The sequence below is a fragment of the Scardinius erythrophthalmus genome, assembly GCF_964197995.2.
Source record: "Scardinius erythrophthalmus genome assembly, chromosome: 19".
NCBI lineage: Eukaryota > Metazoa > Chordata > Actinopteri > Cypriniformes > Leuciscidae > Scardinius > Scardinius erythrophthalmus.
Window position 1 is genome coordinate 23,252,796 of NC_138239.1, and position 25,284 is coordinate 23,278,079.

Here is a 25,284-nt window from a genome sequence, read left to right on the forward strand (position 1 = left end):
TAAAAACAAGAAAAGTGACAGATTCTTGAAATATTATGTTGATTTTTTTGGTACCACTGATGAATAATGTTTCCTTTGTTTATGTTTATCATGTTATTTTATATATGTATTTATTTTTTATTTAATTTATTTTTTGTTGTATGAAACTTTACATATATTTGATATAATTTAATTCCTGTAGAAGTTCTACATGTTCTGTCCTTTATGTCTGCTTATTGTCAGATACATAATCAATTAAAAAAAAAAGAAAAAAAAAAGAAAAAAAGGAGCGGGCTTTACTGACCGTAACAGGACTGGCGAAAATAATACATAACATTTAAAAAAAAAAATTTGTTTGTATAATAAAATTCTAAATAATTTATAAAAAATAGATATAATAAAAATAAATGAACATCACTCACTAATTCTTCCATACTATGATGGATAGATGCACTTTTATGGACTTCAAAACAGAAACGGCCATTCATTGCCATTATAAAGCTTGGAAGAGCCAGGACATTTTAACATTTTAACTGTATTCGTCTGAAAGAGAAATGTCATATACACCTATGATGACTTGAGGGTGAGTAAATCATAGGCTGATTTTCATTTTTGGGTGAACTATCCCTTTAATCAGTTATTAAATAAATAAACAGTATTATTAAATTACGGTTGTTATTATGTAATTCGTTACTTCCCACCTCTGCTAATAATGAGTGAAATATTTATTATAGGCCTAAATATTACATATCTAGCATTACTTGCATATAGCATAAAGGATGGTTTCAAACTAATTTTCAACCCATCTATTAAATGATCACTATTAAAAAGAAAATGATCAATGAACCAAATTAAATGTTGTAGCTTTTTGTTTTAATGGACCCATTGAGGCAAATCTATAAATTCCACAGTTTATTCCCTCAAACGTGTTAGAAGTTTTTTTTTATGAATAAAATAAGGTTTTTGTATAATATTACTAGAAAAACACAGCTCTGCTTAAAATGACAAAAAAATAAAATAAACTATGAATCTCACCAGAGCCATTTGACATCACTGAACTCAAATAAAAAGGACATTCAGGATAAAGGCTGACTTTAATATCACATTTGTATATGCTTTCATAAACATCTCATGGTGTTGACAAAAAGCAGGGACTCAGCTGTGAAACCTTATTTAAAAAATAAATAAATTCTGCCTTCTGTCAGGACACAGTAGTGATTATTCTTTTATTGAGTTATCTTAGGACAGGTGATTTCAAGGGTACTGAGTGATAATGTAATGCAACATAACTAACAATAACCTTCACCTTTATACATTTTAAAAAATACAAAATACGTTTAGATCTATACATATGTATAATTTTACATTGCACCTTTTTTCTGGTCAACACATATTACATTCTTAACTTTTCAACGATTACAGAAACATCTTATGGAGTGGAACTGTCTTCATAGATTCAATTATTTGGTTATACCTTCAAATATAAATACAAACTTCAAGCACATATATGTAGTTCACAGCATTTTCATTTACAGCAACAGGTGTTTTGAAAAATTGGCATGTGATGCCTGTATGTGTACTAATGTGCACTAAAATTGTCCCACCAAAATTAACCATCACCTTCAGTGTTTAACGTTGCACATAAGGCAGTTTCAAGTTGTATTCAAGACCATTTCATCACAAACTAACCTTTAGCCTGCCCTTACTGCCCACTCAACTCTTGTAAGGTATCATGGCAAGTTCAGGTTGGAGTATAACTGATATAAAATATAAGTATAATAAATAAAACTAACATGCATACAGATGAACCACAGTAAAGACATACCGATTTATTTTGCATTAAAAAAAAAATATAATGGTATCAAATACACACACACACACACACACACACACACACACACACACACACACACACACACACACACACACACACACACACACACACACACACACACACACAAACCTCAAACTGAAAGGATTCTTTCTCGTTACTGGTAATTACTATATATTAACTTGAGTGATTTCTAGCATAAACAAACGGCCTTGCCTAAATGAAATAAAACTGGACATTGTGCAGATACGCAAATAAATAGACTAAAAGGTTTACTAAATAATTTTAAGTTAGTGTTAATTCATTACATTTTATTTATTAATCACTGCCACTTTAGATCGGAGCGGTTTAATTTGTTATTTGTTCTGTTCCTTTTGGTATTTTTTTTTTTTTTTTGTCTGATGACAAAATTTTAGTTGAGTTGTATCTTTATATTGTATTTGGTTTGTTTCATGTGGCCTTTTTGATTATTTTTGTAAAGCACCTTGAGCACTGTAAAAATCATGTATAAATCTTTGCTACATAAATAAATATATGAAGACTTCTGAAAGTGCCATCTAAAATTCTCTTCTAAAATTATCATTTTTATCAAGCTTGAATGTTTATGTTCAGTTATTTTACTTTAATGGCAATGAAAATTACCTATTAATTGTCATTAAAGTGAAATAACTGAACCTAAATATACGAGCTTGATAAAAACGCTCATTTTAAAAGAAAATTTCAGATTGCACTTAGAGGCTTTTGCATCTGAAGTCTATATATATAAACGTATTAAATTGCTCAAATTGCTCAAAACAGATGGTCATGTGATCTAAGCATGGCGGCTCCCATGAGGGTGCAACCCACCTTATGTAGAAAAAAAAAATACGGATTTTTCTATGCCAATGATATGACTGGATCTCTTGACTTTCCTTTCAACATATCTATTATTATTTTTTAGGTATAAAAAGTAAAAGTGGAAACAATTAATTAGTACACATTTAGCTAAGAGTAGCTAAAAAATACTTTCTTGCTCTGTCCATACCATAACATTAATAGACCAATGACGCAAACATGAAGAGAAAACACAAGCCCGTACAAAAGTCTGATAAATGTTTTACAGTTAATTTGTCATAAACCTGAAAAGGCCTATATGAAGCACTCAACCATATTTCTCTCTGCATTTCGCCAGTCTTTTTGCGTATGAAAGTGACAAAGGTAACAGCAGTTTGGTATCGCATGAGCCAATGTTTGATGTGCATCAAAAAGTCAGAAGGATGGTTGTGTAAACCTCCAAAAGTCTAAAAGAGTGTAAGATGGATGTAGCTGGAGAACGATCAGCAGTACACCGACCAGTAAATAAGGTTGAAAACTATATAGGCTCCTGGAAAGATCATGCGGGAGTACTTGTCAATGGCATGCGTGTTCTGCATAATGCGGAAGGCGCGGATGCCCTTTTTCTTAGTGGCGGTGGACTCGCTGCTCATTGACAGGTGAACCACCATATGTTCCTGTTTCTCCGGCACCAATTCTTCGTGAACCATGGGAGCTTCTGTGTAGCCAGCCAAGCTGTTGGCATCAGCCTCACTGTAGGTCCCATCCAACATCATGGTCCTGGTGTGGGACATACCGCAGGTGCATGGCAATGACTGGAACATGTTGAGTTGGGCACCCAGAGAGAACAGAAAACAAAGAGAGCGAAGAAGAGATCATTAACAAGGGCAAATTATCAGTTGCCATTAATAAATCAAGGCCACTCAAAAAATTGGCTACTATAAAGAAGGGCCTCTTAAAAAAATAGCCAATAGCCTTTTAACATAAGTCGTTAGTATACAGTATGCATACAGCTCACCACAGGCAATATTTCTGAATGCATAGAAATACCTTTAAAAAGTGCAGTATGAAATACAATATCCCACAATGCAATGCGATTGAGTTGACTTTCCATTCATGGATAAGTCGGAAGTAATATCCACACAATCTTTTGTGTTTTGATATTTGATTGGAATAGCAAGAGTTAAGATGATTATGTGCAAGATAGTTATGACAACAAAGTAGCGGATTACAGTTGGAAAATATTGCATAATTAAAACATAGTAGCCATTGTGTAGTAAGTAGTACGCTAGAGTTCAAATATCAATTCTAAAAAGGAGTTGTGGCTATGGAATAGACCTTATTTAGAGCAGCGCCGTGACAAGTATGAAAGCGAGGCTGTGAGGAATAGACTTAACATGTTTTCAATGACATCCGCTGTATAAAGCTTATTATCACTTATAATTTTCCACAGCTCATGTTGGTCTACTGAAATTTCTTGGAAATATATTTTTGCAGTGTTTCGTCAGCAGACCAACCCAAAAACACATTAAATACAACTTACTGAAATACAGCTTACTGTATGTCTTTCCCTTACAACCTCGCTTTCAGTCCCATTAAAAATCAAAGATGGCACTGCTGTGAATAAAGTCTATTGCATACTGCCATACATTTTTTTTGCACCCAAATTAGTGGCAGAGCAAAACAAGAGTATAAAAAGAGAATGCCGTGTTCTGTACTGTATCCCACAATGCATTGTTCTCGACTTTCATTTCCATTTTGATGAATGAACCTGTAATCATTTCAGCCGTGGTTTTTAACAGCTCTTAAAATCTTTCTAGACTCATTATTTGATTGTATTGCTAAAGGTGAAGACATTTTATAAACATACTTAAATAATCCAAATAGCCGAGATGATAAAGCTCCACGAACCAAATGAAATATGCAATATGATAAGGTCATGTGACAATAGTCTATTTTAAGGTGTATGTTAACAGATAGATTACACTCAAACCTAACAAACAAAGACTTAGAGCCAAAACACTCTACATATTTCATGTCATGGGTTCTTCAAAAAAAGAATGCATTAATAATTGAAAATAGATGTTCAGAAATTCCGATTTTTTACCTGCTCTTGAGCTGCTCGATTTCTGAGCTTCCGCTCTCTCCTCTCCTGGACCGTGGTCAGGTAGTTGACTGCCGCGTACTCCAAGACGGACAGGAACACAAACACAAAACTGACCCACAGGTAAATGTCCACAGCTTTGATGTACGAGACTCTGGGCATGGAGGCGTTCACCCCTGTGATGATGGTGGACATGGTGAGCACCGTGGTGATACCTGGATAAAATCACCACATCCTGTTAACACCTGCAGGTGCGTGACACGACATAGGGAGCAGCAGTGACGGCCGAGGCCAAAATGCTGATTTGTGATAATCTTACCTAATGAAACTCTGGCTGGAACAGCCCTGCGATCAATCCAGAACGACACCCAGGACAACATCACCATAAGCGTGGCAGGGAAATAAGTCTGCAGCAGGAAGAAGAAGATGTGGCGGCGAAGCGTAAAGTTTATGTACAGGCGGTTGTACCATCCTAAAGAGAGATAAAAATGCAGATGGATGATCGAGTCAAATATCAACCCAGAAACCCCAAAACATTTCAGCCACACTTAAAAACGAATTTCATTGGATTAAATAAAAAATAAATATTAAAACAAGTGACATTTACACTTCTGTTCAAAAGTTCCATGTTTTTGGAAGAAGTCTCTTAATGCCTGCTACAGACTGTGCGATTTCAGCAATCCTGTAAGATCATTACAAATCACACTGATCTAATAAACTTGGGTACGACATGAATATTGACTGTACGATGGTGACACCTATTGAATCGTAGGCTACGACGCAACTTAGTATAGAAGAATAAAACGTCATCAGCATGCGCTAGTGGTAAACAAATAGAGCAAGATTAATCGCACTTTGGCAATTGAGGTTTTTATGTGGGCTGAGAAAAAGAGGAGGAAGCAAAAGAGGAGAATATGGACGCGGTTATTGCTAGGGAAAAGAGGCCAACTTGGCATGACAGGTTTGAAAATGGAGCTTGAGGTAAGTAGTTTTAAGTTTTAACGCTGTCGCGTTAACAGGCCAAAATGAAGTTCGTTTGGGAAGTTCCAAAACAGCTTGCCAAAGCGAACTTTGCGGAAAAGTTTGCTCTGACTGGTAAACACCTTCGAACTAGCATTGTGGTAATAACATAACAGGTAGGTGTGCTCTGAGGCTCCCCCTTCTTTGACAGAACTTATCGGTTAATTTCCTTTGTTCAGTCCATCCAGAGCAGACGTCCATCACGAGTAAAACGCAAATACCCTGTAGAGCTGCTTTATAGTAGAAATTGAAGTTATAGTCCTAATTGAGACACTGACATTGTTTGGTCATGTTTAAAACTGTAAAGCTGTTTGCTTTGAAACAATCTATTGTATAAAGCGCTATAAAAACATGACTTTACTGGAGTGCAGAATTGGAAAGCTATAATCAGATGCTTTCTTAACTGCTGTTTTCTCACAGCTGTCATTTTTGTTGTGTTTATTTTGTTATTAAAAAATGAAAGCGTGCAACACATATTCATCTAAATGCCGCTCTAAGCAGTGTGGGTGGCGTTGGGATGTTCGCTAACAGTATATTGATGGCCACGTATTTCAAACAAAAAGGACTTCACCATGAGTATATTGGGGCCTTTATGCTCACCAAGGCAGCATTTATTTGATCAAAAATACAGTAAGAACAGTGCTGTGAAATACTATTACAATTTAAAATAACTTCTTTCTATTTTAATATATTTTAATATATCATTTAATCCTTTCTGAATTTTCAGCATCATTACTCCAGTCTTCAGTGTCAATGATCCTTCAGAAATAATTCTAATATGCTAATTCTAATTAAAATATATATATATATATATATTTTTTAAAAAGATTTTTTATGAATAGAAAGTTCAAAAGAACTGCATTCATTTGAGATAGAAATCTTTTCCAACATCATTAATGTCTTTAATGTCTCTATATTGTAAATAAGCTTTTGAACAGTAGTGTATTTTAAAGCAAGACAGTCCAAGCACACTTTTGTTTGTTAGGTTGTAAATGCTAAAAAAATAATTATACATTATACAGAATTAGGACACATTGTGGTTTTTGAACACAATCTGATGAACCAGTGGCACCAGTTGGTTAAATGTCACTGTAAACCCAGCACAGAGAGTCAAGATAGTTCGGAGGAATGCTCTGGCATAATTTGCTTGCAGATGCCACTTGCTTTGATATTTAATGTAATAACATTCCTACACTTTTAAGTGTGACTTAAGTGTCCAAATCCGTCTTGGGGCCACATTTATTTGAAATAAATCAACTTGACAAATAATCCCCAGATACCTGTGCTGCTGTAGAAAGCCAGCCGAGAGGTAGTGTGAAACTTCTGTATGAGGAACTGAGAGAGAGAGATTTTGTCATCTATACTCAAAGACTCATCTCCACTTTTCCAGTAAAGCATCAGATCCTCATCCGTGTAGGCGTCTAGAAAAAAAAAGGATCCAATTCAGGAAAAACTAACTTGGCAGAGTGGATTGAGCATGTGCCGCACTAAAAATAACACAAATTAGTGATTCACTCACAACTCTCCAACTCCAAAGTGCAGGTCTGTGTATCCAGCGGGAAACGGCTGAAGTCCATGTTGCAGGCTGCTGTAACTGTGACCCTGGGCATAAGAACCATGTATAACATGAATGAAAATACAGAAACACACCGTCTTAGATCTTTATATTTCATCATATTTCTCACAGACTTCAGTTTTCGAACCCAAAATCCATGGAATTTTCATTTGCAGTTACAAGGGAAGTGGAACCTGTATTGATAATTCACTCAAAAATGGAAAATTCAGTCATCATATCCTCACCCTCATGCCCAAACCTGTACAAGTATCTGACTATAACTACTATGTACTAAGATTTAAATTAATCATTTGATAGAATGCACTTATTGTGTTGATACATGTTTTTACATTGTACTTATATATTAAAAATACCTGTACATAATAACATTTAATTAATATCTGTAATTATATCCATAATTACACTGTTGACCCTACACCTATCCCTTAACCAACCATTAAACCTAACCATACCACCAAAACTGTCTCTAACCTTACCAGTATCTCACCTCAATAGAAGCAAAAGTGTTTTGCAATCCAACATGAATACAATAAGTCCACTGTAGTAAACATTTTTTCTGATGTAAGTACATAGTAATTGAAGACACCCAATATATAGTGTGACCTGACTTTCTTGCATTTGTGAAACGCAAAAGTTGTACAGCAGAATGTCTAAGCTGCTCTTTTCTATATGAGTGTAAAAGAATAGAGCTGTAAAACCGATTAATTGCGATTAATCGCATCTAACATAAAAGTTTGTTTATATAATATGTGTGTGTATATATATATATATATATATATATATATATATATATATATACTGTATATGTGTGTGTGTGTGCGTCTATGAGTGTGTGTGTAATATATACACACACTGAAAAAAATGATTAAATTTTAGTTCAACTTAATGCATTTGTTTAAATGTAGATAAAATCGATTGAATGCAACCACTTACGATCATTTTTTTTATTAATTTCAACGAATCATTTTTTTCAGTGCATAAACACATACACACACACACTCATATATACATACATATACACACAAACATATTATGTAAACAAATTTTTAAGTTAGATACGATTAATCGTTTTAATGCCCTATAAAAGACCATCTTGAACATTCTACTAAGACTCTTCTTTTGTGTTCCACAAAAAGAGAAATTCATGGGCTCTAGTAATAAAGCTTCTGCTAAGAATAAAAATGTAAATGTGATGTAAATGTGCTTAGTAATGCTAGTCAAGAACGGCATACTAGCGGCATTTACTGAACTGGCACTGAGGACATCTCATTTTTCTCTCAGTATTTCTCTCTGTTCTCTGTCAATCATTTGTCGGACAATGGAAATAATCTGGGCCAAGCCCATCAATAATGACACTTTCCCTGGAGCCAGAACAGTATCTGAAATTTGACTTTGAACTCAGCGCTAGACCTTGATTATAGCCTGCACGCAGGTAGCTTGGCCTAATTTTTAACTCGCAGCACAAAAGACACGGCAAAAACATCACAGGCCAGAAGCATCGTTCTAATTTTAACACTAAAGCAATATGCAAATGCTTAAGCCCAGTGAAAAAAATATTCGCTTTTTCTTACATTGTACAAAATAAACACGAATAATAAATATATATACGTACATTTACATAAATACATTTAAACTCTATACATATATACATAACTTACAAATAATTGGAATTATAATGGCACACTTAAAAGTCAGAAATGCTAGTGTTGATAATCTGCTTTTTTACCTCAGGCTGTAGAGAACGTGACCATCAGGGAACACTCTCAGCATGATATTTTCTGTGGTGGTGTCATGAATAAAAGATCGTTTAGAGTGGACGAAGAAGACATCAGGAACCCAGATCTTCTTCACCAAGCGGCCGTCGAAAGTCATGCTTTTATTTGTGGTGCTGGCGAAGGACAAGCGCTCATCCTTCCAGTAGTGTCTCAAGTATAATGTCATAGTAAAGTCCTACACAAACGGAGGAAAATAGATTGTGGGAGTTTTCACAATATTCAGTCAAAACTACAATCTTTACAGGAGGCTGTATCATCCTTGTTGTTTGAAGTTGTACTAAGGAGATACATTAACTTTTAAAAGTTTGGGGTTGGTATTTGTATTTTGACAAATGAATACATTTATTCAGGAAGGACATATTAAATTGATCAAAAGTGACATTTTCAATGTCACAAATAAATGCTGTTACTTTCTATTCATCAAAGAATTGTGAAAGAAAAATACAAAAGAATTGTTTCCTAAGCAGTATATCAGAATGATTTCTGAAGGATCATGAGACTGAAGATTGGAGTAGCCTAATGATGCTGAAAATTAATTTTTTTACCGTACTTCTGTTTTTACTGTATTTTTGATCAAATGCTTGTCTTGATGAGCATAAGAGACTTTTTTTCAAAAATATTTTTGAAAATCTTACCAACCTTAAACTTTTCAATGGTGGTATTTGGATTAATCTCATGAAAACCTCTCACATTTGACACACAAATAATAAGACAAAAATAAGATATTATATTTTGTGTTATTATAATAAAGCCTTTTTATAGTATCATTAAGATTTTTTCAAATTGGGACATTATCTCCCTCAAAAATCTTACTTCAAAAATCTAATTCTCACAGTGATGTGAAAAATATATGATTTTCAAAAGATGAAAAAAAAAAAAAAAAAAAAAGGATCGTTTGTAATTTCACAACCATTTTGACTTTCTTTTTACCTTGGAACACAAAATGAGACATTTGGAGACTGTGTATGTCTCAAGAATGTGGACTAGAGCTTCAAAAGGTACACAGAAGTACCATAAAAGTGGTTCATATAACCTGTGCGCAATAGTCCAAGTCTTCAAAATCTTATGGCTTCTGAAGATTGAAGAGCATAGCGCATTATATGAATCACTTTTATGGTACTTCGGTGTCTTTTTGAAGCTTGAAAGCTCCATTCCTTGTAATTGCAATCAAAAGAGTGACCACATTCTTCAGAAATTCTCCTTTTGAGATTTAAGGAACAATGAAAGTCATTTGTGTTTGCAACAACACGAGGAGTAAATGCTGACATAAAATACCATTGTTTTTCTGCATTATATTAATTAGAATGGGATTGTATTTGCATTAAAACAATGAGAATTGAAAGAAGGGGATGTGATTAATTGTCAAAAAACTAAAGTCACAATGCTAAAAACCTTAATGTACCATTAAGTACAGTTGGCTTCATTTTCTAAGCAACATGTACTGTAGTTTCTAATTTCTACCTTTTGATTTTGGGGTGAAATATGATCTGGACATGCTCTTGAAGTTTATGTGAGATTCAATTATTTTCTTGATAAATAATGACAATGTACACATTGCAAAGTTTTGGGAGCAACAAACGACAACTGTACTTCACTAGAGCAAGTACATGGTCAATTGTACATACAGTAAACACTCCTAACAAGTCTCTCTTTGTCGTTTAACTACGTACCTCTTGATCTTCCACATGGCGGCTACGTCTCTTTAAATCGCTCAAGCAGATCATCCCTTCTCTATTCTATCTTTTGATTACATAACCATAAACACTTGGAGCGGCCAGTAATTATATATGGTCAATAAAAGCACCACAAAGTTTCTTTGTTACATCACACAAAGGCTTCTGCCAAGAGGGAAATCCAAAACATGAGAACGGAATGACAGAATGGGTGTCATATTCTTTTATAACAGAAGTAAAAAGAAGATTCATGATCAAAGTTTCTGCCATCAGAGATGCAGAAGCTCTTTTTTAGAAATACCCTTGTGGGACACAGTAACTGCAAAACAGCCATGTAATAAATGAGCAAAAGGCAAGAGAATAAAGAAATTGAGGGTGAATCTTACAAAACCTGTCGAGAACATTTCATAAGACTCTTACCTTTTAAAATTTAGCATAAAGGCAATTTTGCATATACTTTTTCAAGAAAATTTTGAAAAAACTTTCTAAAATAAAGAAAATATGATTATATACTATTTAATTGTAAGATAATTATAAATCATGGTAATGATGACTTTTTTATTTTATATATTAGAGATGCACCGATTGAAATTTTTTTGACAGTTGATTGCATAATTTGACCATTGATGCGCAGTAAGCCACTCATTTTGGTATTTGCGACTTACAAGTTGCTTGAGACTGAAAAGCGCGCTCCACTTTTGTAGTTCAGTGGTGCGCATACTGGGTGTGAGCAAGAAACCTGCGGGAATTTATTTATTTATTTAAAATTATGCGCAATACAAGTACCATTTAACCAGAGTAAATGAGACGATTGAGTGAAAGGAGGCGTGTGTGTGTAACTTCGCCGTCGGAGAGAAGAGAGCAAAAAACACAGTTGACGTTATTGCCTGTGCCGCTAGAAACAAAACGGACTGGCTCGGGATCGGAAAGACGTGAGACTGACCGTCCGGTCATCGGTCCAGGCTGAGCATGTGGAAAATTGTCTGATTCCGTTCCCTGGCCGCTTGATCAGTGCATCTCTATTTTATATATATATTTAGTTTGGAAACATTACTATTTTTAATGTTTTTGAAAGAAGTTCCTTTTGCTCATCAAGCCTGCATTTATTTGATCAAAAATACAGAAAAAATGTAACATTGTGATATATTATTACAATTTAAAATAATTGGTTTTCAATTTATTATTCTTTAAATTATCATTTATTTCTGTGATGCAAAGCTGAATTTTCAGGATCATTACTCCAGTCTATCACATGATCCTTTAGAAATCATTCTAATATGATGATTCATTATCAAAGTTGGAAACAGTTCTGCTGCTTAATATTTTTTCATAACCTGTGATACTTTTTTAGGATACTTTGATGAAATAAATCAATACTTTTATTCAGCAAGGATGTGTTAAATTGATAAAAAGTGATAGTAAAGAAGATTTATATTGTTAAAAAATATTTTTTTTTATTTTGAATAAATGCAGTTCTTTTTAACCTTTTATTCATCAAATATATTAGGCAGCAGAACTGTTTCCAACACTCATAATAAATCAGAATATTAGAATGATTTCTAAAGGATCATGTGATAGACTGGATGTGACATGTGACACTGAAGACTGGAGTAATGATGCTGAAAATTCAGCTTTGCATCACAGAAATAAATGATAATTTAAAATATAATAAATTGAAAACCAATTATTTTAAATTGTAATAATATATCAATATATATGTATATAATATAAAAAAAAAAATTCTGTATTTTTGATCAAATAAATGCAGGCTTGATGAGCAGAAGAAACTTCTTTCAAAAACATTAAAAATAGTAATGTTTCCAAACTTTTGACCTGTACTGTATATATATATATATATATATAATATTTTTTTTAGTAATTAAATCTAAGCAAAAAAACATCTAGGTTACATATGTAACCTCTTTTGCTGAAGGAGACGTTCAGGCAATCAGATGCAAGGTAACGAGGTGCAGCATCTCGTTCCTCTCCTCAGAGATGTTCCCTTTCGAGTGGAACTTTTTTATTTGTGATATGGAGATGACGCTATGGGGAACCAATACGCACCCCGCCAGGCTGAGGGGATGCCTGCCTTACTAGGCAGTGGATATGCAAACCATAGTGGGCATAAAATAGATTGACTCTGCAGATCACCTAGCTGGAGTCAAAGCATGTCAACCCACAGGGTGCAAATTGCTTATGGGAGCCACTCACTAAGCTCAATTTCAGGGCAGGCAAATAAACCTAAAAGGCCCCAAGAGTAGCTTATCAAAGGGAGTAAATCAACTAGGGTCTTCCATGTACGACTACCTCCAAGGGTGAGAATAATGTTTTAGCTCAAAATACCCAACAGATAATTTTTTACAGCATGTTTAAATTGTATTTTTTTGGGGCTCAGAAAAATGCGCTGTTTTAGTGTGTGCCCTTTAAATGCAAATTAACTGCTGCTGCTGGCACAGGGGGCGGAGCCTCACGAGCTCGCGCTTCAGTCAGGACAATCTCATCTGATAATATCAGAACAGAAACTCTCAGTTGCGGTGTTCATTTCGACTCGGAGTCGGACAATAATGCCCACAGAGCCGGAGAATATATGCTGTATGGACATAGAACAGGTATAGTTTAGTTTAATTATGGTTATAACTTATTTGTCATCTGCTTTTATCCACTAATACAAGCCTGCTGTAGCAAAACCCATCCGAATGATGACCAAAATATACTGACGAGTTCAGTAAAGTTTATTGTACATCACACAAAAGATGAGCGTTAGTTTTACTCCAGACAATCTCTGTAAGAGCTGAATAAACATAGTATAAGAAGTGCGCATTAAAGCCTTATCCATAAACTCTCTCTCTCTCTCTCCCTTTCATTATCAACAACATACACAGCGAAGTACACAAAACACTCGTTACAACTAACAGTAAACAAATATATACACATCTTTTCAGTGGGTGCTAAATAAACTGGTAAACCTTATATCCGTAAAATGACTGAAGAGCTGTCATAAAGAGCGCGCTCGCACTTTCATTTCTTCCGTGTCCAGTCACGTTAGGCCTGTCGCTCCGGAGACTGTAAGCTTGAGCACAAACAGTTGTACTGATCCATCCTTGAGTAACAACGGGAGTAAATGAAGACTGCTATGTTCATTCTTACATCCATCAACAACACACTTCAATCGCTTAGGAGACATTCTTGTCTACAGCTGCTCAAGCGTCGAACAATGGCGGACTCTGTGTCCAGCTCTCTCAGGGCGGGTCTAGGCTCAAACTGAAGTGTCACTCAACAGTCGTGGGAGGGGCCTGCTCAATTCTACGTCACATTGAGCCGAATCTGAGAACAGCTCATTCTGAGACAGTGCTTATGATTTATTGAGATTGTAAAAAAAAACACTGGGTGGATTTTTATCATTCTAGGGTGGTTTTGCTCTCACACTGCCAACACACATTTATGTTCAAACACCATGTAAAAGTGAATTTTGCATAATAGGTGCCCTTTAAGCTCTGCTAAAGACAGCGTGCAACCCTGTTTGAGCAAAGAACCTCTCCAGGAACCACTAGGAAACTTTGTTAGACTGCCTCTACTTGTCAGGTTTTCCCATCATGGACCAACTAGAGACTCTGCACGATACCAAGCCATAGGGGAGCAAAAGTTCCTACTTCAAGACCCAACCGTAGTTGGGGAGGGAATATATACGAAATTGAGACATTTTGTAAATATTTATCACAATCCCGTCCATCATGCTCTACCCTAAGGTTATCTTGAGGGCAGCTCAAGAAAGGGAGCATGGCTTAAGTGCTCAAACCCTTAGTAATTAGTCCTTCAGACTATTCACTACTGATGCCTCTCCAAAGGAAAGCCTAATCCTTACTCCTATTCAGGGAAGGAGGGAAAATGAAAGCAAGGCATAATGCAGTGTGCCCAGTACTTCAATTTACCCAAACTTAAGCCCTACTTAAAGACCCCAATGTAACTGGAGGAGAGGAGCTTATCCCCTGCCTTGAGTAAGAACACATACACAGACAGCAAGGAGCCAAAAACCCACAGTAATTGGCCCTTGAGGTAAACGAAGCAGAGGAAGAACTGTAAGTACCCATCGTAATTTTGTCCACCTTGCTCTACACTAACTTGAGCAGATTTCCTAAAAGGGAGCAATCAAAATGCTAACTGACTTCGTAACTTCAGCATCACAGGCTACAACCTTCAGTGTCGCCAGTCATCCACTTCTCACGCATTCTGAATAGTGGTTGTACCTCGGTAGATCAGCTAAAGAGTGAAGGGGTTGCATCTTAAAAAAAGTTAAGCAAGAGGGGTTTTATTTCCCTCACATGGCTTACACCAGTGGGTGCATTCAGCTCCCTTGAATGCCAAATGCACTTGCTCTCCATTGGCAAGGCGGGAACCTTCCAAGAGGATGCAGCACCAAGGGAAAGATAGCTCACAAGCAACTCATCAATCGGGGCATACTCTCATATTGATGCTCACACAGTCCCTCCAATAATTCCCTACATGGTAGTAGCTGCATAAAGATTCTCCATAATCTTGACCCCTCAATGTGGTGATCTTGGAGAAATATAAGGCTCACAGAAGGGGCAGCAGAGCGGCTTCCTGAATCAACATGAGATCAATGGTGTTTAATAAATCTCCAATCAGATCAGAAGATTTTGCTCTCTTTTAAGAGCAAGCTTCCAAATTCACCAAATGGGATTAAGAGGAATGGATCTATCAGAAGCCTTGATTTCTTCTCCCCAAGCTCCGCCTACAATCCTAATGATCGCTCTTCCACCTCGGCAGCCATGATACCCGAACCGCGAGGTGCAGATGCTCAACTCTCATCTCTCAAGAGTGAGTTAAACATGGTTTGCCACAGTGAATTGCAACGTTGCATTACAGAGCATTACGGTGAATGGATTCAGCTCCCTCGAGAGCACGCACTATGTACAAAAGCTGGAATCTCATCACTATAAGAAAATCGGGCGAGAACAGAGCTTCTACTGCAAATGCATAGCTATGAGTGCATCCAACTCCTTAAAGAGCTAATCACGCTCTGTGCAAACGCTAGATTCTATCCCTCGAGAGAGAATAGAGCAGGAATAAAAGCTCTTATCACGAATGCATCACAATGAGTGCATTCAACTCCCTCAAAAGCTGAAAGCGCTCCGTGCAAACGGTAGATTCTATCCCTCGAAAGAGAATCGAGCAAAACAAAAGCTCTTACCGCGAATGCATCACAATGAGTGCATCCAGCTCCCACCCACAGATTCTGGTCTTACATGTGCATACAAACAAACAGCTCCTGAAGACAAAAAAGTTGATGATGGATCTCACAGGTGCCCTTTATACTCAAGGGTGCTCTGCTCATGACGTCACAGACTGTCGTCAGACAATATATTGGCGTGTTTGGTACACGTGCTCAGACACCGTGAGGGTGTTCCCCATAGCGTCAACTCCATGACGTAGTGTCACAGTTCCACTTTGAAAGGGAACTCAAAAGACGTCTGGACATATGTCAATAATTTTATGAGAAAATGTGCTTGTGCTTAAGTGTAATAAAAATAATGACAGGCTTATTAAAACAGGCTTATTTTTTCATGCAAATAATTATTTCTTGTTTTGTTAAATTAAAATGTAATTGTTTCATTTGTTGTTTAACACGCCTAATGTGTGTTCATATATTCTAGAATTTAGAGTCAAAGAGTTGAGGATGTCACATAAAACAGCACATTACCTACCATGTCTACTTCTGAGATACTGTCCAAGCTTTCCACTTGTACATCAACTCCCACTGGAATAGCAGGACCTAAAAAAAAAAAAATAATAATAATTATACAACATACCGGTATACAACTCTCTGTTTGTCAATTCATTTACACCAGTTTGTCCATCCCACTGCTTTATGACCTCTTTTGCATATGCCATGCATTAATTTTTCACAATACTCATTGTTTACTGGAGTCTGACAGTTTCATTTCAGTTGCAATTAGCGGGGTGTTCGCAAAGACTTATGTGAGCATCATTAAATGTGTCCTCACAGCCAGATCTGAATCTGTTTGCTTTCCACCAGATCTGTTCACAAAAGGCTTAGCAGCTGCTTTGACATCTGACGGATTGTAAGGAACGCTAGTCCTAAAGGACAGGCCTTCAACCAGAACTGTAGCTTTCATATCCTACACGGAGCTGCACTTGTAAGGTCTTTTGTAGCAAACATAAACCCTTGCTCTTTCCCAGGATTAGTATAATAGGGCTATCTGTCACTCAGAAGGTAAGACATTTAGGTAAATGGGCAGGAGGGTACATATGGACGGGGATGATGCACAAATGTCAGACAGATTCGAAACGAGATTTCCAGTGTGTTTCACTCCTAGTCGTAGTAATCCGACGAGATTACTGGAGATGGTAAATGGTGGATTAAACTTGGATGCTTAAAATGATACTGACACTGACTGAAACTTGCCATTATGTGTCACTTAATGTGTCGCTCAAAAAAAAAAATCTTTATGAAATGCACAAGCATTGCTTAATATGCTGTAGAAAATGCATTTGAGCCCTGTAGATAAGTAATGGCCAACTGTGGAGATGACTTTTACAAATTTTCTTATGTAATCCAGATCCTCATGAGTAAACTATTGCCAAGCAATACCCACTGGACTCCATCCTGTCAATTTCCCTGTCATGTACCATCAAGGCTTTTCATTTCACACAAATAAGCCTAAATAAGGACACAGCTCCTAGGTAAAATCGATTTGTCCAAACTAATCAATACCCTGCTGTCAGTTTGAGTCTGAAACCATTAGAATGACCTTGAGTGTCCCATTTCTCAGTTATAGTTACCACTTGGAGGTGGTTATTTGTGCTTGTTCCATGAAAAACAAATGCAAATAACATTATATAAACTAGATTTTAATAAAAGGTTGGTTCATCCAAAAAAAAAAAAACAACCCTGTTATTTTTTACACTCTCATGTTTTTCAAAACCCATGTGCCTTTCTCTCGTCCTCTTAAAATTCATAAATATATCTCATTTTGTGTTCCACAGAAGAAAGAAAGTCACACTGATTTGGAGCGACACAATTTTAATTAAAAAGATAGTTCATAAAAAAAAAGTTAACAATAATAATATTTTTTTGTCCTTGTTTACACACTCTTATGTTGTTCCAAAGACAAATTCATTTCTATTCTCTTAAAAGTACTACAAATATCTCTTTTTGTTCCACAGAAGAAAGAGAGGCACACGTATTTGGAGCAACATAATAATTACAACAAAAATGTTAATTAAAGGGATACTTCATCCAAAAAAACTATTTTTTTGTAACTGTTTACACACTCTTGTCTTCTTGAAACCCATTTGAAATATATCTCGTTTTGTGTTCCACAGAGGAGAGAAAGTCACACTGATTTGGAGCGACATGATTTCAACAAAATGTTCATTAAGGGATAGTTCATCAAAAACAAACAACAACAACCTCAATTTTTTTTATTATTATATACATGTTGTTCCAAACCCATATGATTTTTATCCTCTTAAAATGTTTGTGTTCCACAGAAGAAATCGTCAAACAGAGTTGAAAGGACATAATGATTATGACCTACTCCTTTACAAAATTGATGAAATCACCCCGTCTCGAGTTGATTTTAATAATAGTGCTTTTCTTTCAAAGTTCCCGAGGCCACGCCGCTGAGCTGGTGATCGCTGGTTGATGTTTGGCGAGTGGGCGGTCTTTAAACCAGCTGTCTGCGTGGCAGGACAGGCTGGGATTGTTGCATGTGCTAATCCATGGGGATTGGTCCGGTCAGTACAAACCGCAGCCAGATTAATCTCGTCTCTAGCACCAGAGCGCCTCAGTCCATAGCAGATCGAGCGATCCTCCAGATGGACGAACCCATCAGCGAGGATCGCTTATGTCTTTAACGGGCGAATAAAAAAAATAAAAAAAGTGAGAAGAGAGAGAGGGGCAACAAAATGTAATGTGATTACAATTGCCCACAGTTTTGCATGCAGCTTGTAAGACTGACTGATCCTTTTGCCGAATGTTAGAGTCCAGCCAATTTTGGCAGCACGAATAACATGAGAAACGCTGCTGGCTTCAAGACGTGGCATCCTGGCATGGAGAGGTTACTTGATATCTTTTGATCTTTCATTTTGGTTCGTATCTGATTTTCGGATGCTGCTGGCCCAGCAGGCCAGAATATTAGTATTGAAAGCAGCATTGCACATATGCAAATCTACAAACAGAAGTAAACAGGGATGCATGTCATCATACGACATGAGACAAATCCTTAAAATGTGTAATCCTTCACATTAAGAAACACATACTGCCCTATAATGACCCATAAACACAGTGAGTGCTATATGTTTTTTGTGTACATCAAGAGATACTCCCCTTGTGGAGGATTAGGCATAAGCTTTATGCACCATCAGTTAGCCGTCTCTGGATTTAAACTAGACTGCAGTCATGCATTAGCAATTCTCTTTTGCTTCTGAAGTAAATCTCATTTATGCAGTATACACGGCACATTATCCCAGCGCTACCTTTGACTAATCATTGCTTAGGTAGAATACTGCAATTTGACGGTGAAAAGCATGCTAAAAAGCATTGTTTAATATTTTTCCTGGTTCAAAAGTGCATGATGATTAAAACAAATACTGAATATTGACAGAGCTGTGAAAAGAAATGGTTCAACAAATCCATGCAAACACTTTTTGATCCAGCAAGATAATTTTGAGCAACATCTAAATGCAAAAATAACCCCTTGTTCTGAACCAACCTGTTTATTTAGTAACTTGGCCTTTTCTAACCACTTAAGTATCTTCTTTCTAATTATTTTGGTTTTAGTGCTGTCTAATGCATTTAGTATAGGCATTTTTCGCAAATCCAGTCAAATGGAGCCCGCTTTGAACATCCTTCACAACAAATTATTCCTTATTTCCTTCCAATCATGGGGAAAAAAAATGTGCCACCCCAGTGTTTTCAGTGGCATTTTTTGCCTCGGTCTTCGGCTTTTCATGGGTGACTTTTAGCTCCTTGTTGAAGGACGCTTTTGACACTATCCTTTCACATATTTGGCATTTGCTAAAAAATATTAATCACCTTGAACTAAACCAAAAACAGACAAAAATCTAATTTTATAAAAGTCTTTTGTCTTTAAGCTCATTGCAAATTTATTTTGAAATAAATATACTTTAAAAATGAATAATGAAATAAAATCTGTTCAGTGCTTTAAAAAAAAGCTTCCTTTTTTGGACTATTTAGTGTAGTGTTTTGTAATGCGATTACAATCTTCCACAGTTTTGCATGCAAACGTTCCTCCCCCATGGGTGAAAATGTATAATACTATGAATCGATGACAGTTGTGAACTCATTACATCATGTTTTATACTAGAAGCAAGATTTTCACCGTCAACCAGATGCAACAATGCATCACTGACAGAGATGACAGATCTGTGTATGCGTCTGAGGGGGTGAATATGTTTGGGCTATTTTCATTCCCTTTGCTGTGACCCCCTGCTGAACAAAGAGCAATTCCCAAACGTACGCCGAGTCTGAGCATCCAAATGAGTGACTTTTTAGAATGCTCTATTCATAGGAGGAACAGCATCAAACACTGGAGTGTTTCTTTTTCTTTGCCCTATATAGGAACACATCATTAAAAAAAGAACAGGGGGGACTGTATGGACTGGCAGGAGAACTTTCATTAGTCCTTAGCCTTTACTGCTCAAACTTTTAAGTGTCGTACAAAGAGAAGTCTTGAGCTCCCCCTTATATCATCCTTTAATACCATTCTAACCGTGGTAAACTAGAGGAGTCAGCATTAAAGGAATAGATCATACAAAAATGAAAATTCTGCCATGAATTTTCTCGCCCTCCTGTCATTCAAAACCCCTATGCTGTTATTTTTGTCCATGGATCACAAAAGGGGAATTTCTTTCATCTTTACACCATTTTAGTGACAAAATTAATAGTGGCCATGACTGTCAAAACGAAAATAACTCACCAAAAATAAAAACCATAAAACTCTTTTGAAGCCATATGAAGTAATTATTCCCTTATAATCTTACATAAAATGGAAGGTTTGTTTGCACACACACTCACACAAACAATGGCGTTTTGCTTACCATGACGATGACATGCCATTTTTGAATCCGGATGTGTTTATATCATATGCCTAGAGATAATATAAACTTGATATACAAGTAACATGGACTACTTTCATAATACCTTTATGGTGCTTTTCATCCTTTTCAGAGTTTGAAAGTCTTGTTGTTACTATGATTATCACTGAAAATCCCTGAAAATGACAGTATATGGGTAATGAGACAAAATGGGAGTGAATAAATAATGAAAGTTTTGGGTAAACTATTAATATTTAAAAACCTCATCTTCCCAGAGGATCAATTTGCACACACATCCAGCTGTTTTTATGTGATCTGATTGATTGTTAACGCTCCAGTGACAATCTCATTAAAACTCTGAAAAAACCTTGAGGAATGTGTATAAGCTCCATATACACATTGGAAAAAGTTTGAGTTTAATAAGGTATTGCTTTGTAAAGCAAAAAAAAAAAAAACTTTGGAAAACTTTAACACCCATAATGCAAAGGCCATGTTACCGACCAAGACCACTCCCACCAGTCTGTTATGGATACGCTTGACCAGAGTCAACTACCACCTTGCATTAGTAGGAAATACTACTAAGCAAACTTTCAGTCATAATGGTGTCGACTTGTATAGTTCCCGAGTGCAAGAATTCAAAAAGCAAATGTTTAGCGGGAGCGAGTTACTTTCGGTTGCCAATGAAAGATCCAAAGAATGCAAAGAATCAAAATATGGAGAGAATGCTGTGAAGGGAAATCTGAAAATCCTCCGTTTTTGTAGTTAGCATTTCATGACTTGGTTTTTAGGCCAAACGAAAGGGAAAAACTGAAAGAAATTGCCGTTCTGTCAGTTCTAGCAAAACGCTGTTGCGTACAGGTACGAAAGCTGTTGCCATACTGTTACATTTTTACCATAATGCTGTTTAAAGTAGACAATATATGATACAATTTTCAGTGATAAACCTACCCTTAAAAAAACTGTTCTGTTAATAACCCTCTGTTGATCCGACTGTTTTTGGGCGGGGTACAAGAATGAGGAAGTATAATCTGAAGACCGCCGGATGACGTGAAACGCTGACAAATGAACCTGAATTTCTCGGCCCAGGTAATACAACTAAATATTGTTCATGACATTGTAGCAAAGAAAAAAACAGGTTGAAAATTGGCAAAGTTAGGCTTTAACATGAAATAATATAACGGACCAATTATATTATCACCGTAGCAAATATTTACCTGAACATTTTGAATGAATTAAGCATGAAGCATTTAGTTCTTCCCCTCTTGCTTTAATGACGAGCAACACTCAAGCTGCATGAACTCCACAAGTTTGTGTAAAACCTGATGTTGATCATGTTCTCCAGAATGGTTCGAGATGATCCAAAGAGCATCTTTTGGTTCAATGGAAGCAAAAACATTTGACTGTCTGTACAAAGAGTCACATGATCAATGACACAAATGTACTTATTGATTATAGTAACCTAGAAATAATGCAGAATCCATTTCTTCAAAATGTTAATATCAAATAATAATAAAAAAAATTGGTTACACTTTATTTTAAGGTGTCATTGTAACAGTGTAATTCTATATTTAAGTACTGAGTAATATTAAGCAACTACATGTACTTACTATAGGGTTAGGGTAGGATTAGGTTTTGAATGAGGGTTAGTTGCATGTAATTATGCATAATTTACTGTTGTTACTATGGTAACATATATAACAAGGACACTATAAAATAAAGTGTTACCAAAAATTCCAATACTCAAAACCATATGCACTCCAGTTAAACTGAAATCACAGTCTTTCTACAGCAGGGCTTGATGGGAAAGTTGTTTACCCCCCTAGAGGGAGCCAATGTAGATTTTATGCCTGTTGGTCAAATATCTGACTTGAATGTTCTCCAATCGTGCATAGTAAATATGTGCCATCTGTACATAAGATTAAAACAATGCAACTAAAAATATTTGAGTGGCTTTTAGGCAAACAATTGAGCATGGAATTTATAATAACACTTTACCACGACTTTCTTAGTCTCATGCTCCAAGTACAGTTGTCTTATTTTTGACTAATCTTCAGTTATTTTTGACTAATCTTCATCCTCATGGAGGATGTTGACACTAAACCGTAAACACTTACGAATACTGTATATGTCTTTGAAGATTTGTTTTTAAAATAGACTCCTAATGGAAGTTGTGGCATTTAAATTAAGGGAATTCAGTTCACATTTGCAACACAGGAGAATGATGAACTAACCTGCAAATGCGGGCCTCATGGTGAAGTCATGATCGTCCACTTTCAACAACTGCTCTGTTTTCAGTCGCCGTGATTTTGTCACATCTGGCGGCTTCTTTGCCAGGGAGCTGCGGGTTTCAGAGTCACACAAACACTCAGATGAGCCTCTTATATCATGGATTTGGACAATTTGCACTATTATTATGTGGAAATGAGCAGAGGTTACATGAAAAATACAGCCTGAACCCTCAAAGTCAATGACATTTACATAATTTCTGAAAATGCAGCCGCAAAATTGTAATGACGGATTAAGATCATGCACTACGCTTGTATCAACAAACTGTTAACGCAGTGGCCAACTTGCTGCTGCAGCCGGATCTTTTTCAAATTACAGGAGATCTTATCGAAAGATGCTCAGAAACTCTGGATTTCATGAGCTGTGCCTTGAGTCAAGCAATGAGCATAATTAAATCTTTATGTAGCGACATAATAATCACTGACAGTGACTCAAAAGAATCCAGTGAGTAGTAAACTGCCTCATTCCCCACATCGACTTGCCATTTGTAATTTATTTCCTGTTGAGAATATGAGACAGAAGGCAGCTTGCCATGACTGGCACCATGTCTGCAGCGATACAGCTGGATTTACTCATGCAAATTTGAAGGCTTTTGCACTCTAAAAACATGTTAATTCTGAAGATTGCTTGTTTGTTTTAATTTCATAGACCCATGAGGCTGTACCCATGTCAGCTTGTCAGGACAGCTTTGTGCCAACGTACTGTCCTCGGCAGATGGGCCAAACGTGCATGTGACACGTGGCTGTTTGTCTGAGTAAGAAGCACCAGTCCGAGCACACCATTGATACGTGTTGCGGTTCAGTGCCGGCATCATCTGTCTGGGTCATGTTAATTACACCCCGGCCCCTGGCCTCATTTATGGCACCCTGCTGTCATATAGAAATCAGGCTAATAAAGGTGATGGAAAAATGATTCTGCAAAAGACATAAATGGATGAGGTCACACCATCACCTCAGTTCTTATGTGCAACATTGTCATCTCTGATAACATAAATCAGAAACATTATCATCAAATGCTTGTAATTAGTGATGAAGTGATAAATATCTGACATATGATATTTGACTATTTGGAGAGTACCAGCAGCATCAGCCGATAACTGTGCCCACTCGGTCGATTAACACAAGTGTTTTTCTTTAGAAATAAGTTGCAAAGTCTGACACTTTCAATGAATTTTGAACGTTTCAAATACATTAAATAAGTTTTCATTTAACCTAAAATGCATAATATTCATATATTCATCAAAAAGCAAACCTAAACAACTTGTTTGGTTAACAAAAAATAATTTTAATTATAATTTAGATTGTGTGACTTAATTCTTAATTGAGGCATTCCTGGATTTTCAGATGAAAAGGTCACTGACAAGTATAGTAAAAATGTACACCCATACACAAGCATTTTGGGGTTCGTTTATATAATTTTGTATATCCCAATTAAATTGTATATCATTGGCCAACTAAAATCCTGAAGCTGAATTACTACCTTAAATAAGTAAAAAATCTTAGAATGCAGTAATACGTTTTCTTCCACTTTAAATGCTTATGAAGCTTAAATCAATAGAAATAGATGTTTTGTGTAGCCTGCTTGTTGACATATTCATTAATCATCTTCAATGTGATTATTGCTACATGCATCATCATCATCAGCATCTCCACCACTACCACAACAATCATCAGCATGAGCATCAGCAACTTTTTCATCATGAACAGTGAGCCCAGCAACGTGTAGGCTAGTCCACATCATCATCAGCACGAGATGTCAATCCAAGTTTAGCCGTCAAATGTTGAATTTCCACTTACGTCCCATGCTTCTGAGTGTCCACAGCTCCCGTCCACCTCCTCTCTCTCGTTGCGTGTTTATTCCGGCACTCCCCAAACGAGCCCAGGAAGAGCGCTAAAACCAGGAACTGTCTCAGATAAGGCATTATGCAGAAAACTAGGTGAAAAATCTACAGGTGTGTCCTGAACTCCAGCTTAATCCATGAATCCATGAAGGCAGCATCTTTCCGTTCTCAGCGCAGAAATCGCTGGAGCTCGCATCTCTTGCATGCGCGATGTGAGAATGGTTTAAATATCAGCGCGACGCGACGCATCCTGCAGCTCCGCGCGGCGTCTCTGCTGACTGTCATT

General features: G+C 36.5%; 1 protein-coding gene across 1 annotated transcript; it reads right to left on the minus strand.

The window, feature by feature from the left end:
• Positions 1-1,192: 1,192 nt before the first annotated feature.
• gabrr2a (gamma-aminobutyric acid type A receptor subunit rho2a) lies at positions 1,193-25,284 on the minus strand. The gene is made up of 9 exons (XM_081347136.1): positions 24,955-25,284; positions 23,104-23,210; positions 16,495-16,562; positions 9,050-9,273; positions 7,267-7,349; positions 7,028-7,168; positions 5,047-5,199; positions 4,731-4,942; positions 1,193-3,438 (listed from the first exon to the last, which is right to left on the minus strand). Exons 1-9 carry the CDS (start codon positions 25,077-25,079, stop codon positions 3,127-3,129), a joined length of 1,425 nt encoding a protein of 474 aa, XP_081203262.1. The 5' UTR covers positions 25,080-25,284; the 3' UTR covers positions 1,193-3,126.

Excerpts from the sequence above, each read along its gene's own strand:
- gabrr2a (XM_081347136.1), bottom strand. The coding sequence starts at position 25,079 with ATGCCTTATCTGAGACAGTTCCTGGTTTTAGCGCTCTTCCTGGGCTCG. Across the intron at positions 16,563-23,103 it reads CATGAGGCCCGCATTTGCAG|GTCCTGCTATTCCAGTGGGA; the intron begins GTTAGTTCATCA and ends TTTTTTTTTTAG. Across the intron at positions 3,439-4,730 it reads ATCGAGCAGCTCAAGAGCAG|TCATTGCCATGCACCTGCGG; the intron begins GTAAAAAATCGG and ends AACATGTTCCAG.